General features: G+C 44.2%; 1 protein-coding gene across 1 annotated transcript in view; it reads right to left on the reverse strand.

Annotated features, from left to right (window-relative positions):
* Positions 1–17,438, reverse strand: part of B4GALNT2 (beta-1,4-N-acetyl-galactosaminyltransferase 2 (SID blood group)) — a 320,444-nt gene that overhangs the window by 139,411 nt on the left and 163,595 nt on the right. Inside the window, exon 4 of the mRNA XM_069751512.1 lies at positions 14,288–14,322. Within this exon, the coding sequence (XP_069607613.1) occupies positions 14,288–14,322 (35 nt within the window). The remainder of the gene's footprint in view (positions 1–14,287; positions 14,323–17,438) is intronic.

Consider the following 17,438-nt stretch of genomic DNA (forward strand, 5'->3'; position numbering starts at 1 on the left):
AAGGTCACAGAGGGGTTAAAGAACAAAAAGTGGGCCAGAATAAAAATACCGGATTACTCACCGGTAATGCTCTTTTATAGAGCCCACGACAGCACCCACTAGAGAGGGGATCCGCCCCTAGGAACAGGAAACCTACAGAGAGATAAAAGGGGCGGCCCCCCCTCGCTCCTCAGTTGTTTTACAGAGAATAGGAGGAACCGCCGCCAGGTTTTAGTTAACAGGTTCAGGTATATCCATATATATATATATATACATATTTACAACCTTATGCTACTTTCTTCTAATATTTACACCTCACCAAAGAAGCACCACGTGCGACTATATACAGAAAAGGGAGGGATGTGAAAGGGTGCTGTCGTGGGCTCTATAAAAGAGCATTACCGGTGAGTAATCCGGTATTTTCTATTCGCCACGACAGCACCCACTAGAGAGAATTTCAGAGACTATAGACTGGGTGGGTTTACTGAGTCAAGGACCGATACCCCAAAAGTCAGATCAGAAGCAGAAGATAGATCTAATCTATAATGTTTATAGAAGGTATTAGGTGAAGACCAAGTTGCAGCCTTACATATAAGGTCTATTGGCACATCCGCCCTTTCTGCCCAGGAAGTCGACAAGGCTCTTGTAGAGTGTGCTCCTATATGCATTGGAGGATCTCTACCTCCAGCTTTATACGCCAAGATTATGGCCTCTCTGATCCAGCGAGATAATGTGTTCTTTGTCACTCTGGTACCTTTGGTTTTACCCTGGAAAGACACAAAGAGAGCCCTACTCTTCCTCCAGTCCCTGGTTCTCTCTAAATAGGCTAGCACAATCCTTTTTACATCTAGAGTATGAAGTTTTACTTCTTCTGGAGTTGAGTGGTTCTCATAAAAGGTAGGTAACAAGATCTCCTGGGCTCTATGAAAAGTAGTGGCTACTTTAGGAAGATAACAAGGGTCTGTTTTCAAAATTATCCTATCTGATGTTACAGATAAAAAGGGAGGATCTATAGATAATGCATGGAGATCACTCACTCTTCTAGCAGAAACTAATGCCACTAACAATACCGTTTTCAAAGAAATATTTTTTAGTGAGGCTGTTTGGAGAGGCTCAAACGGTGGCTGTGTCAATGCTTCCAGGACTATGGATAAATCCCACTGAGGAACCTGCGGTATGCTAATTGGTCTTGAACGCTCACAGGCAGATATAAATCGGGATATCCACCTATTACCCGCAACATCATAATTAAAAAGAGCTCCTAAAGCTGAAACCTGGACCTTCAGAGTGCTTACGGAGAGTCCTAATTCCAAACCTCTTTGTAGAAATTCCAACACTGGAAATATAGGAACTTCAGATGAAAGTTGTGCAGTATGGAATTGAAGAAATTTTCTCCAAATTCTAACATAAATTCTAGTAGTTGAAGGTTTTCTACTCTTCATAAGAGTGTTAATTAACCCACTAGAAAACCCCCTTATACTTAGTAACTGCCTCTCAAACTCCAGGCAGTCAGGTTCATGCCCTTTGCCTGAGGATGGAGGAATGGTCCCTGAGAGAGCAAGTCCTTGGACTGAGGCAGAATCCACGGGTCTGACACTGACATCGCCCTCAGCCATGAGAACCATGGCCTTTTGGGCCAGAATGGGGCTATTAACAGAACTCTTGCGCCTTCCTCCCTTATTTTTCTTATTACTATAGGTAATAGATTCCATGGGGGGAAAGCATAGGCCAGGTCGAATGTCCATGGTACCTGGAGGGCATCGAGTATGTCCGGCTTGTCCTCCCTGCATAGAGAGGCAAACCTCCTGACCTGACGGTTGGCTCTTGTGGAAAACAAGTCTATTTGAGGAACACCCCATCGAGCTGTTATTAATCTGAAAATCTTCCTGTTCAGCATCCATTCTCCCTGATGAAGAGTGTGACGGCTGAGGAAATCGGCATGAAAATTGTCTATGCCCCTGATGTGCACTGCTGACAAGGATAGCAGATGACCTTCGGCCAACTCCATGATGTCTGAAGCCACTTCTCTGAGTTTGTCCGACCTTGTACCTCCTTGATGGTTCAGATACGCCACCGCAGTGGTGTTGTCGGAGAATACTCTTGTGTGAGAGCCGCCGAGCTGAGGAAGAAAGTGAAGTAGGGAGTAGTATATAGCCCTCAACTCTTTGACATTTGAGGAATTATTAAGTTCTGAACTGGACCAAAGACCCTGGACCCACTGATCCTGAAAATGTGCCCCCCAGCCTTCAGGACTAGCGTCTGTGGTCACTATACTAGAAGGGGTGATTACCCATAGAACCCCTCTCGAAAGATTTTTTCGATTCAACCACCACATATGGGAGTGTACTACTTCTGACGTTAGGAAAACTGTTCTATCCAGACATCCTCTATTTTTAATGTCCTCATCCAATACAAATTTTTGTAGATGCCTAGTATGGAACTGCGCCCACTGGACCGCAGGAATGCACGATGTTAGAGAACCTAGTAGTGACATGACATTCCTTAATGACATACTACGCTTTCTGATCGCTAAGGACACTTTATCGAATATGGAAGTTTTCTTATCCTCAGGAAGCTTGCAAATCTGGTCAACTGAATCTAGAAGGAGCCCAAGGAATTTCTGACACGTTACTGGCTGGAGTCTAGATTTTTCCCAATTAACCAGCCAGCCCAGGTTTTGTAAGGATGACACTACCTCCTGTAACCTCTGCTCACACTGTAGGGAGTTCTTACCTACAATCAATAGGTCATCCAAATACGGAATGACCAAGGTATCTTTTACCCGTAAAAAGGACATTACTTCCGCTAGCAATTTAGTAAAAACCCTTGGGGCCATAGATAAACCGAAGGGCATTGCCCGGTATTGTAGATGACGAATTTGCCCTTCTATACAAACTGCTACCCGAAGAAATTGCTGATGTAAATGGTGTATAGGAATATGGTAATAAGCATCTTTAAGATCCAATACTACCATGTAACAGTTTGGAAATAGATTTTTTATGGCCGAACGTATGGATTCCATTTTAAATGTTTTGGGTCTTATAAAGGAGTTCAGTTTTCTCAAGTTAATTATAGTTCTGAAAGAGCCATCAGGCTTACTAATCAGAAATAAGGGAGAGTAAAATCCCCTCCCTATCTGGGAAGATGGAACCTCTACCAGGACTTGTTTGAGTATGAGGGATTTAACTTCGGTTTCAAGTGCCTCTTGTTGAGGCCTGGATCTTAAGGTGGTAAGGAGGAAGGAGTCCGGAGGCCTTTTAATAAAGTCTAATGTGAGGCCTGAAGATATTAAATCAATGGCCCATGGATTAACCGTTATGTCTTTCCACTGCTTACTAAATTGTTTTAGTCTTCCTCCCACCGGTGAAATATAATCAGCGGAATTTATCTGCTGGCTTGAAGGGGCGCTTATTGAACAAATTTCCTCTTTGTTTGAAATCTTTGTTATTCCATCTGTCCTTGAAGCCTCCCTTCCTTCCGAATGGTGGCTTCTTGAACGCCCTTCTGTAAGAAGGAATAAAGGGATTAGGGAACCCCTTCTTCCTTTCACCTGCCTTAGTGAGAATTTCGTCTAAGACCGTTCCAAAGAGGTACTCACCCTGGCAGGGTATAGTACACAATTTAGCCCTGGACTGGGCATCCCCTTTCCAATTCTTTAACCATAAAGCGCGTCGTGCCGTATTAGTGAGGCTGGCTGTTCTGGCTGCTAGGCGGAGAGAGTCTATAGAGGCATCAGAAATGAAGGCTGCCGCCCCCTTAATCAAAGGAATAGAGGCACGTAGTTTCTCCCTAGATACACCACTCTTAATATTTTGGTCCAACTGCTCCAGCCAGACCAGCATAGATCTACTAGTGGACGTGGCTGAGATCGCCGGTTTAAATGCCGTGACACAAGCTTCCCATGACCTTTTAAGCAGAGCGTCTGATTTTCTATCCATGGGGTCAGGCAAGGAGCCCGCATCCTCTACGGGTAAGGAGGATCGGCGAGAAGTTGATGCCACAGCCGCATCCACTTTAGGAATTTTAGACCAAACTGCCAAGTCCTCATCATCAAAGGGGTACCGCCTCTTACATGATACCGGTACAAAGCCCTTCTGTCCTTTAGCCCATTCTTTTTTAACAAGGTCTTTAATGGCCTGATTCACAGGGAATACTTGGCCCTTTCGCTGCGATAAACCTGCGAACATGATGTCCTGTGGTGTCTGGGGATCTTTAGACTCTGACACCCCCATTGTTCCTCTTACAGCTTTAACCAAATTATTTACATTGTCTGTAGGAAAACAGACAATCTTCCTCCTCCGAGGAATCCAATCTCTGAGAGATGTCTGAGTCCACCTCTCCACTTTCTGCTGATGTGTCGGCAATAGGTGAAAGAGTCCTTCTACTTCTCCTTTCCATATTAACCGCCGGACTACCCCTCAAGGACTGAAGCTCTTCCCGGATCATGAGACGTATGTCATTCATCCTGACCGAACTCTCCTGCTGTAAAGTGTTATCAATCCAATGTTGACATAGCTCCTTAATATATGAGTCAGGTAGGGGCTCATTACATATCTTACACTGCTTATGTTTAGATTTTGACGTCCGCTTAGCCTACAAAAAAGACACAAGCAGAGGAGACTACTGTAAGAGATATGAAGCTATATATACACTTATCCGGAAAAAAAAAAAAAATATACCGGCTGCAGAGTTGTCTGGTCGGCCTGGGGTTTGGAACGGGACGATTTTTTCCCTGATTTATCCGTGGAATCACTCATTTTTGAGTGTCCGCTGATTTTCTTATTAGCATCACCACTAGGCAGGATTACAACCTCCAGTGGGCGCTCAATATCTTCCTGAGACGACATGGTGCGCACAGTGCCATGTGTCTCCAGCCTTATATAGAGCCGTTCTTACAAGGGATACACGCCCCCATCTTTCCTCCCCCCTTTTTTTTTTTTTTTTTTTACCTGACCAACTTTATTAGCCCTCTCCACCGCTGTCCAAGGCGTCCACGCCAGCACGCTCAGCTGACCCCGCATACCCGGAAGTTCCTCTTTACATCCGGGTACGCCGACCATACAGCGCCTGCATGTGCGCTCGCGCGTCTTCCTTCTATGCTGCAGAGGAAGAGAAGCTCCTGCTACCGCGGCCGTTCATGCCCCACTGTGGCCGGAGGGTAAGCGCTTTCCATAGCGACACTTACTTGATGTGCTGACGGGATTCTTTAGGCGGTGGAGCAAAAACCAACGGTCTCCCAACAGGGAGACTGTTGTGATCCCGGCATGCTGCTGATGTATCCAGATGAGGGGGGAACCAACAGGAACACCCGTCTCTGACGCTCGCTCTGGGGCCCCTGTCGCTCAACAGAGACGTACAGGCTGTGTTCCAGGCGAGCTTTTCCTCTTCTTAGCTGCAGAGATTCTCTCTGAGGGTTTCCTCCTTGGGAACAGGAAACCAACTGAGGAGCGAGGGGGGGCCGCCCCTTTTATCTCTCTGTAGGTTTCCTGTTCCTAGGGGCGGATCCCCTCTCTCTAGTGGGTGCTGTCGTGGCGAATAGAAAATGTTGTTCCACCCCCTTAACAACCCCAATTTACTATTTAATTCTCCCCTGGCCACATCAATATAATGCTAGAACCCCTTTAAGGCTTTGTTCACAATACTTCTAAACTCTCACATTGTCCTATTCCATTATAGTCACAGAGCAATGGAAAACAGCTGGGAATGGATTTGTCAGACAGAAAGCAGGGTGTCCCAACTATCCCCCCACTGACTATAATCAGGTTCATCACCTTTCTGTCAGGCTTCACATCATATTTCCAATGAAGTTCTTGTTTTGGCTATCTCCTCAACCCTCTGGTGAAGGCATGTTGCAACGCTGACCATCAGGCCGGTTTCACACGTCAGTGGCTCCGGTACGTGAGGTGACAGTTTCCTCATGTACCGGAGCCACTGACACACGTAGACACAGTGAAATCAATGCATCTGTGCAGATGTCATTGATTTTTTGCGGACCGTGTCTCCGTGTGCCAAACACGGAGACATGTCAGTGTTCGTGGGAGCGCATGGATTACACGGACCCATTAAAGTCAATGGGTCCGTGTAAAACACGTACCGCACATGGACGTTGTCCATGTGCAGTCCGTGTGCCGTGCAGAAGACAGCGCTACTGTAAGCGCTGTCCCCCCCACTGGTGCTGAAGCTGCGATTCATATCTTCCCTGCAGCAGCGTTTGCTGTAGAGAAGATATGAATAATCATGTTTAACCCCTTTACCCCCAAGGGTGGTTTGCACGTTAATGACCGGGCCAATTTTTACAATTCTGACCACTGTCCCTTTATGAGGTTATAACTCTGGAACGCTTCAATGGATCCTGGTGATTCTGACATTGTTTTCTCGTGACATATTGTACTTCATGACAATGGTAAAAATTATTTGATAGTACCTGCGTTTATTTGTGAAAAAAACGGAAATTTGGCGAAAATTATGAAAATTTCGCAATTTTCCAACTTTGAATTTTTATGCAATTAAATCACAGAGATATGTCACACAAAATACTTAATAAGTAACATTTCCCACATGTCTACTTTACATCAGCACAATTTTGGAACCAAAATTTTTTTTTGTTAGGGAGTTATAAGGGTTAAAAGTTGACCAGCAATTTCTCATTTCTACAACACCATTTTATTTTAGGGACCACATCTCATTTGAAGTCATTTTGAGGGGTCTATATGATAGAAAATACCCAAGTGTGACACCATTCTAAAAACTACACCCCTCAAGGTGCTCAAAACCATATTCAAGAAGTTTATTAACCCTTCTGGTGCTTCACAGGAATTTTTTGAATGTTTAAATAAAAATGAACATTTAACTTTTTTTCACAAAAAATGTAATTCAGCTCCAATTTGTTTTATTTTACCAAGGGTAACAGGAGAAAATGGACCCCAAACATTGTTGTACAATTTGTCCTGAGTATGCCAATACCCCACATGTGGGGGTAAACCACTGTTTGGGCGCATGGCAGAGCTCGGAAGCGAAGGAGCGCCATTTGACTTTTCAATGCAAAATTGACTGGAATTGAGATGGGACGCCATGTTTCGTTTGGAGAGCCCCTGATGTGGCTAAACATTGAAACCCCCCACAAGTGACACCATTTTGGAAAGTAGACCCCCTAAGGAACTTATCTAGAGGTGTGGTGAGCACTTTGACCCAACAAGTGCTTCACAGAAGTTTATAATGTAGAACCGTAAAAATAAAAAATCATATTTTTTCACAAAAATTATCTTTTCGCCCCCAATTTTTTATTTTCCCAAGGGTAAGAGAAGAAATTGGACCACAAAAGTTGTTGTACAATTTGTCCTGAGTACGCTGATAGCCCATATGTGGGGGTAAACCACTGTTTGGGCGGATGGGAGAGCTCGGAAGGGAAGGAGCGCCGTTTGACTTTTCAATGCAAAATTGACAGGAATTGAGATGGGACGTCATGTTGCGTTTGAAGAGCCACTGATGTGCCTAAACATTGAAACCCCCCACAAGTGACACCATTTTGGAAAGTAGACCCCCTAAGGAACTTATCTAGAGGTGTGGTGAGCACTTTGACCCACCAAGTGCTTCACAGAAGTTTATAATGTAGAACCGTAAAAATAAAAAATCATATTTTTTCACAAAAATTATCTTTTTGCCCCCAATTTTTTATTTTCCCAAGGGTAAGAGAAGAAATTGGACCCCAAAAGTTGTTGTACAATTTGTCCTGAGTACGCGGATACCCCATATGTGGGGGTAAACCACTGTTTGGGTGGATGGGAGAGCTCGGAAGGGAAGGAGCGCCGTTTGACTTTTCAAAGCTAAATTGACAGGAATTGAGATGGGACGCCATGTTGCGTTTGAAGAGCCACTGATGTGCCTAAACATTGAAACCCCCCACAAATGACACCATTTTGGAAAGTAGACCCCCTAAGGAACTTATCTAGAGGTGTGGTGAGCACTTTGACCCACCAAGTGCTTCACAGAAGTTTATAATGCAGAGCCGTAAAAATAAAACAAAATTTTTTTCCCACAAAAATTATTTTTTTAGCCCCCAGTTTTGTATTTTCCTGAGGGTAACAGGAGAAATTGGACCCCAACATTTGTTGCCCAATTTGTCCTGAGTGCGATGATACACCATATGTGGGGGGAACCACTGTTTGGGCACATGGGAGGGCTCAGAAGGGAAGGAGTGCCATTTGAATGCAGACTTAGATGGAATGGTCTGCAGGTGTCACATTGCGTTTGCAGAGCCCCTAATGTACCTAAACAGTAGAAACCCCCCACAAGTGACACCATTTTGGAAAGTAGACCCCCTTAGGAACTTATCTAGATGTGTGCTGAGCGCTTTGACCCACCAAGGGCTTCACAGAAGTTTATAATGGAGAGCCGTAAAAATTAAAAAAAAATTTTTTCCCACAAAAATTATTTTTTAGCCCCCAGTTTTGTATTTTCCCGAGGGTAAAAGGAGAAATTCGACCCCACAATTTGTTGTCCAATTTGTCCTGAGTGCGCTGATACCCCATATGTGGGGGGGAACCACTGTTTGGGCGCATGGGAGGGCTCGGAAGGGAAGGAGCTCCATTTGGAATGAGGACTTAGATGGAATGGTCTGCAGGTGTCACATTGCATTTGCAGAGCCCCTAATGTACCTAAACAGTAGAAACCTCCCACAAGTGACACCATTTTGGAAACTAGACCCCCTAAGGAACTCATCTAGATGTGTTGTGATATCTTTGAACCCCCAAGTGTTTCACTACAGTTTGTAACGCAGAGCCGTGAAAATTAAAAAAAAAAATCTTTCCCCCCAAAATTATTTTTTAGCCCCCAGTTTTGTATTTTCCCGAGGGTAAGAGGAGAAATTCGACCCCAAAAGTTGTTGTCCAATTTGTCCTGAGTACGCTGATACCCCGTATGTTGGGGGAAACCAACGTTTGAGCGCATGGCAGAGCTCGGAAGGGAAGGAGCGCCATTTGGAATGCAGACTTAGATGGAATGGTCTGCAGACGTCACATTGCGTTTGCAGAACCCCTAATGTACCTAAACAGTAGAAACCCCCCACAAGTGACCCCATATTGGAAACTAGACCCCCCAGGGAACTAATCTAGATGTGTTGTGAGAACTTTGAACCCCCAAGTGTTTCACTACAGTTTATAACGCAGAGCCGTGAAAATAAAAAATCTTTTTTTTCCCCACAAAAAATATGTTTTAGCCCCGAGTTTTGTATTTTCCCAAGGGTAGCAGGAGAAATTGGACCCCAAAAGTTGTTGTCCTATTTGTCCTGAGTACGCTGATACCCCATATGTTGGGGTAAACCCCTGTTTGGGCACACGGGAGAGCTCGGAAGGGAAGAAGCACTGTTTTACTTTTTCAACGCAGAATTGGCTGGAATTGAGATCGGACGCCATGTCGCGTTTGGAGAGCCCCTGATGTGCCTAAACAGTGGAAACCCCCCAATTATAACTGAAACCCTAATCCAAACACATCCCTAACCCTAATCCCAACAGTAACCCTAACAACACCTCTAACCCTGACACACCCCTAACCCTAATCCCAACCCTATTCCCAACCGTAAATGTAATCTAAACCCTAACTGTAACTTTAGCCCCAACCCAAACTGTAGCCCTAGCCCTAACCCTAGCCCTAACCCTAATCCTAACCCTAGCCCTAACCCTAGCCCTAACCCTAGCCCTAACCCTAGCCCTAACCCTAGCCCTAACCCTAGCCCTAACCCTAACCCTAGCCCTAACCCTAACTCTAGCCCTAACCCTAGCCCTAACCCTAGCCCTAGCCCTAACCCTAGCCCTAACTCTAACCCTAGCCCTAATGGGAAAATGGAAATAAATACATTTTTTTAATTTTTCCCTAACTAAGGGGGTGATGAAGGGGGGTTTGATTTACTTTTATAGCGGGTTTTTTAGCGGATTTTTATGATTGGCAGCCGTCACACACTGAAAGACGCTTTTTATTGCAAAAAATATTTTTTGCGTTACCACATTTTGAGAGCTATAATTTTTCTATATTCTGGTCCACAGAGTCATGTGAGGTCTTGGTTTTTGCGGGACGAGTTGATGTTTTTATTGGTAACATTTTCGGGCACGTGACATTTTTTGATCGCTTTTTATTCCGATTTTTGTGAGGCAGAATGACCAAAAACCAGCTATTCATGAATTTCTTTTGGGGGAGGCGTTTATACCGTTCCGCGTTTGGTAAAATTGATGAAGCAGTTTTATTCTTCGGGTCAGTACGATTACAGCGACACCTCATTTATATCATTTTTTTATGTTTTGGCGCTTTTATACGATAAAAACTATTTTATAGAAAAAATAATTATTTTTGCATCGCTTTATTCTCAGGGCTATAACTTTTTTATTTTTTTGCTGATGATGCTGTATGGCGGCTCGTTTTTTGCGGGACAAGATGACGTTTTCAGCGGTACCATGGTTAGTTATATCTGTCTTTTTGATCGCGTGTTATTCCACTTTTTGTTCGGCGGTATGATAATAAAGCGTTGTTTTTTGCCTCGTTTTTTTTTTTTTTTTCTTACGGTGTTTACTGAAGGGGTTAACTAGTGGGCCAGTTTTATAGGTCGGGCCGTTACGGACGCGGCGATACTAAATATGTGTACTTTTATTGTTTTTTTTTTTTTATTTAGATAAAGAAATGTATTTATGGGAATAATATTTTTATTTTTTTTTCATTATTTTGGAATATTTTTTTTAATTTTTTTTTACACATTTGAAATTTTTTTTTTTTACTTTTTTACTTTGTCCCAGGGGGGGACATCACAGATCAGTGATCTGACAGTTTGCACAGCACTCTGTCAGATCACTGATCTGATAGGAGTGCAGGCTGCTTCACAGTGCCTGCTCTGAGCAGGCTCTGTGAAGCCACCTCCCTCCCTGCAGGACCCGGATCCGCGGCCATCTTGGATCCGGGGCTGGAGGGAGCAGGGAGGGAGGTGAGACCCTCGCAGCAACGCGATCACATCGCGTTGCTGCGGGGGGCTCAGGGAAGCCCGCAGGGAGCCCCCTCCCTGCGCGGTGCTTCCCTGTACCGCCGGCACATCGCGATCATCTTTGATCGCGGTGTGCCGGGGGTTAATGTGCCGGGGGCGGTCCGTGACCGCTCCTGGCACATAGTGCCGGATGTCAGCTGCGATAAACAGCTGACACCCGGCCGCGATCGGCGGCGCTCCCCCCGTGAGCGCTGCCGATCGCATATGACGTACTATTGCGTCCTTGGGAAGAAAAGCCCACCCCACATGGACGCAATAGTACGTCTAATGGCAGAAAGGGGTTAAAATAAAGATCCATGAAAGATCCCTATCCATCCCATAGGGGTGGAGCCGCATATTCATTACTGTAAATGAGCGGCCCCATGTGACCGCTCATACAGTAGAAGGTGCGGCCAGGACAGGAAGCAGCGCCAGCCAGCGAGGGAGCCGGGTGAGTATTTTAATAACAGCGGGGGCGTGCGGGTGGGTGCACATGGGGTGGGAGGAGGGTTTCATGGATCTTTATTTTAAACACGATTATTCATATCTTCTCTACAGCAAACGCTGCTGCAGGGAAGATATGAATGGGGCTTCAGCAGGATGCAGGGGACAGCGCTAAACTTTAGCGCTGTCTCCGGCACGGTGCGTGTGGTACCCAGTGGGCACATGGGCGGCACACGTGTGCCACACTGATGTGCCACAGAAACGCACGGGCACACAGACACGGATAATTCCGGTACCGATTTTTCCGGTACTGGAATTATCTGGACGTGCGAGACTGCCCTCAGAATGTGCCACAGATCAAGGGTAGACAGGAGTACCTTAAAATGGGCCACCTTCATTGAAAATGCTTTAGGGAGATTTTCCGCTTTCAACCTGCTTTACACCATCAGCATGCCAGTATTATAATAAGAGCATTGATCACCTTCCCCTGTGCCAGTATCAATTCATTACCACTGGTTCAGAGGCTGCAGTGGCGACATCATGTATGTTGTGCATGTGACTGCTGCAGCCAATCACTGAGCTCAGCAGCTCATGCCTTCTAAGCCAGCATCAGTGATTGGCTGTAGGAGTCACATGCGCTATAGACATGATGTCATCACTGCAGCTTGGAAACAAGGACTGGAGCAGTGGATGCTGCCCAGAATTAGTACAATGAAGATTGTATAATCTTCTATCGGCATGCAGAAGGCTGAAAAGGGGAAACTCTGTTAAAGATCAACGAATATTTTGCAATTTTTCATTTTTTCCTTTCAGCTGCAACAACTTTTTATTTTATTCCGCTGACATGACTGTATCAAGTCTTGTTTTATGTAAAAAGAAATTTTACATTTTTGTGCACCATTTTGGCGTATGAATAAATTGCTGTGCAATAATTTATTAATCTGCGATGCAAATATGGAAAAGCAATTTTGGACTTTTATTTTTACTAGTCAGATCATGTTGCACATTAAATCTGCTAAAATAATGCTTACAGTTATTATAGTTGTGTGGAAGCAGTATATGTTAATGCGTTTTTTGCAATTTATTGCATAATAAAATATTATTATTGCAGTATTACCAGTTTTTTCATGGTGATCCCTCTATACTGATGGGTGAGATAGAGATAGACAGAGGGAGGTAGATAAAGATAGCAAGAGCAATGGGTAGATATTGGCCAATTTAAGAGCTAAGTACCTTTATTTTCTAATATATATATTTTCCACGGTTATTTTCGAATCCCTCCAAGCCTCAGTTACAGGAAAGAAGTCCCTGGCAGAGCTTATCTGGGTGTGCTAGGACTCAGCTGTACTGAAGCTTCTATTCTATTCCATACATACATATTTTGCTTTAATTATTGTTATTTTGTTTTAATTATTGTATTGTTAACATTGTTACTTATGACTGTTGTGTTTGAAACTGTTAAACTGTAAAGCGCTGCGGAATATGTTGGCGCTATATAAATAAAGATTATTATTATTACTATTCTTATACATGAGGCTTGATTCTCTGAATATTATGTGGCTGGATAAAAAAATAAAAAAAGATAAAGGCAATATTAAAGTGTTTCTCACCTCATACCTGCTGGAAGATGCTGGAAGCAGCAGCAGGGTCAACTATATGGCTTTGAAAGCAGAAAACTAATGATAGCAGGGAATGGCAGAGGGAGCAGGGTGGCAGGGCAGGACATTCGTAGACTGCCCGGGACAGAGACTCAAACCAGGGACCGTCACCGCTTTATCCAGATACAATTGTGAGCTTTGTTGAACTGTGGTCTTCTCTCTAGGTTGTAAATCCCTAAAACGGCTGCAGCATTCCCTGTCTCAGCTTTTACACAGACACTTATGTACCCACATAATTGCATGTGCTATACCATATACCATGTGAGATGATAGCTGCAAGGTATTATGGGGAAGCCAATGTGGCCACACTTTTTGTTTGAGGGCCCTCTTTGGCTTTTTGAAATTTGGTGTAAAATGCACCCGGGCGTATTTTGGGATATTCGCACAAATCAAATGACTAATTGTTTTAATACAATGGGACTATCTTAAATAGATACTTAAAAACAGACATATAGAAGGATGAAAGGATGGACAGATTGATATTAAAAAGAAGCAGGCACGACTCCATTGTATGTCACTAGGTTTTAGTGTCCCATCAGTGCAGTAGAGGGTCAAGTTTAATGAGAGAGCACGCAATACTCAAGAAGTGTGCCAGATCAACAGATTTTAAAAATTGATCAGTGCATAATATAAACAGCGATCTGACACATGCATACATTTATAAACATTTTACATAGAAAACAATACTATACAGCAGCACACTGTAAGGGATAAGATGTATGTAAGCATTGAATACATGGAATTTAAACTGCATTACTGCCATGTAGAATGTAGTTCTAAAATGAATGAGTGCATAAATTCATATAAGCCCATCAGCCGCAGCAAGGTGACCTTTCTTTGATGGGACCCTAAACCTGATATTTATTAAATATGTATTTCACAGGCTAAAAGCCTACTTGCCCTTTAAAATTGTAGGCTTTTAGCCAGAGAGAGGCATGTTTGATAATTAATAGGCTTTACAGGGGCGTGATAACATGCCGAGTGGAATGACTTGTGGGAAATAAACGCCCCATCGACTAGTTAAAAGGATATTTGCCTATGAAAAACACATTTTTAAAACTTCTGTCTGCTTAGGTGACAAACAGTATAAAGGGCTTGAGTATTTAGCAAGAGATATGCAAATGCTGGTGGGTGGGAGGACATGGGGACCTTTAAGGGCTGGTGCACCTCTGATTCTTTTATAGATTGTTTTTTTTTTATACTGTACCGTGTATTGTGGGAGATCAGCACTGATCTGCAGCCCTGGAATAATTATATATATAAAAAAAGTTAGATGCAAAAAGATTAAATGCATGTATATTATAACTTTGTATCACTTACATTGATATTGCATCATTTTACAGTTTTATATAGATGAAATGTACAGAAACATGTCTGGCATTGTGAATAAATATCAAGATTTATTGAGCAGATTTTGAGTTACTGCCAGTGTCATAGCCTGAGATAGTAGAAACCACAAGGGCACAGTTCCAGGACTTGTGCGCAATGCAGGCATGTTCTGGGGCTTCCAACACTGTAGATTTAAAGCACCACTCAAGCATTGTTATTTTTTTAATTCAGCACTGTAGTTGTATCACCACCAATTGAAGTTCCCTGCTCCTAGTAACATACATATTCAGCATCCATAGTTCTCTGCTCTTCGCAGTGCCACTCTGGTCCCAATACATGATCTTCTGACCCCACCTGCAGACTAACCGGTTGTCAATGTAAGTCTACGAGAGCCTCGCTTTGGCCTGGTTCTGGCCCTCATAGACTTACATTGACTAGAGACTTCAGGCTCACCCAGCAAACACTAGAGCGATCCCACAGGTCACAGACTGCAGAAAATGACCGCAGCTGCATCAAGAACAGAAGGAAGTCGGCAGCTGGTAAGTATATTACTAGTAACAGAATTTCGATTGGTGACAACTAGTGATGAGCGAGTATGCTCGTTACTCAGATTTCTCCGAGCATGCTCGGGTGATCTCTGAGTATTTTGGCGTGCTTGGAAATTTAGTTTATGTCGATGTAACTGCATGATTTGCGGCTGCTAGACAGCTTGAATACATGCAGGGATTGCCTGTTTGTTAAGCAACCCTCACATGTATTCAAGCTGTCTAGCAGCCGCAAATCATGCAGCTGCATCGACATAAGCTAAATCTACGAGCACGCCAAAATACTTGGAGACCACCCGAGCATGCGCGGAGAAATCCGAGTAACGAGTATACTCACTCATCACTAGTGACAACTCCAGCGTTGAAATCAAAGGGAACCTGTCACCTGAATTTGGCGGGACTGGTTTTGGGTCATATGGGCGGAGTTTTTGGGTGTTTGATTCACCCTTTCCTTACCCGCTGGCTGCATGCTGGCTGCAATATTGGATTGAAGTTCATTCTCTGTCCTCCATAGTACACGCCTGCACAAGGCAAGATTGCTTTGCGCAGGCGTGTACTATGGAGGACAGAGAATGAACTTCAATCCAATATTGCAGCCAGCATGCAGCCAGCGGGTAAGGAAAGGGTGAATCAAACACCCGAAAACTCCGCCCATATGACCCAAAACCAGTCCCCCCAAATTCAGGTGACAGAGTCCCTTTAAAAAAAGGTTACAAAATTGCTGCAGTGGTTCCTTAAAGGGACTGTCAGCACAGAATGAGTGTTCAAACCAAGTACAGGAGCTTGGTATTTCAGGGCATGGACAATAATTTATATACACCTTCCTACCTGCTTGGTTTCTATCTATCTCTGCCCTTCTCTAGCTTAATGAATCCAGGGCTGTCAATCAAAACAGAGGAGGGTGGAGATTGAAGGAAAAAAGGAAGGTGGGAAGGTGTATTTAAATGATTGGCCCTGACGGGAAGCACTGAGCAGCGGTATTCAGTTTAAACAGTCATTCTGTGGTGACAGAGCCCCTTTAAAAAGCCTCCTCAAAAAAGTGTTCCCAGACCATCTCATTTGAACCAAAACCCAGCATACTCGTACCATTATCCAGGCTGTGTGAAACTACAGCATTTCTAAAGTACAGTTACGTCTAGAAATATTTGGACAGTGACTGAATCTGAATCTTTGTGATTTATTTTTATTTAAAGGGAACTTGTCATCCCCTCCTGGCGTTTTTAACTAAAAGAGCCACCTTGTGCAGCACTAATGCTGCATTATGTACAGGTGGCTTTTTTGGGGGGTCCCTTCCAACGCTGCAATATCACTTTTTATAATTTGCCTGCCATACCTTTAATCTGTCCAGGGGGAACATCTTTTCCCCCCAGACACAAACGCTTCCCAGCCATCACTCAGCCCCTCCGTGTGCCGCCTCCTCTGCCTTCATTAACGTCTCCGGCGCCTGTGCTATCAGTTCCTTTTTCGGGCATGTGCAGTTTGCGCTGCCCTTCGACTCACATCACATTATGTAATTATTCTCGCGCCTGCATGTACCCGTGGCCCGAGATCCCGCCCCGCAGTTTGTTCTAATTATTCACACTGTGGGACGGGATCTCGGGCCGCAGGTACACACAGGCACGAGAATAATTATATCATGTGATGTGAGTCGAAGGACAACGCAAACTGCGCATGCCCGAAAAAGGAACCTATAGCGCAGGCGCCAGGGACGTTAATGAAGGCAGAGGAGGCGGCGCACAGAGGGGCTGAGTGATGGCTAGGAGGCGTTTATGTCCGGAGGGAAAACACGTGCCCCCTGGACAGACTAAAAGTATGGCAGGCAAATTATAAAAAGTAATATTGCAGCGTTGGAAGGGACCCCCCCAAAAAAAGCCACCTAAATAGAATGCAGCATTAGTGCTGCACAAGGTGGCTCTTTTAGTTAAAAACGCCAGGGGGGTGACAGGATCCCTTTAAGATGAAACAAATGAGATGCAATTGAAGTGTAGATTTTCAGCTTTAATTAAACGGGTTGAACCAAAATATCCTCTGAAGCGTTTAGGAATTGTAACCATTTTTCTACAAAAAAAGCCTTTTTATTTCAGTGGCTCAAAAAAAACGGATCCGTCGCATCAGTTTTTCACAATCTGTGATGGATCCATTGAGCCAACAGATTGTGACTGACGGCAAAAAACTGATGTGTGAAAAGGGCCTTAGTGCCACTGGAAGCCATGCATACCCATGCCATCACACTGCACTCACCATGTTCTACAGAGGACTTGGTGTGCTTTGGATTATGAGCCGTTTCAAGCCTAAGGCCGGCGTCACACTGGTGTTTTAAACGGCCGAGTGCAATGCGATAAAAAAAAAAAATCGCATTGCACTCGGACCAATGTTAAGCTGTGGGGCAGCTCCTAGCAGCTGACTTTTTGTCGGCCGTTTTCCTCGGTCCGAGACAGTCGCAGCATGCTGCGATTGTCTTGGACCGAGGAAAACTCTCGGCTC

The sequence above is a fragment of the Ranitomeya imitator genome, chromosome 2 (assembly GCF_032444005.1).
Source record: "Ranitomeya imitator isolate aRanImi1 chromosome 2, aRanImi1.pri, whole genome shotgun sequence".
Lineage (NCBI taxonomy): Eukaryota > Metazoa > Chordata > Amphibia > Anura > Dendrobatidae > Ranitomeya > Ranitomeya imitator.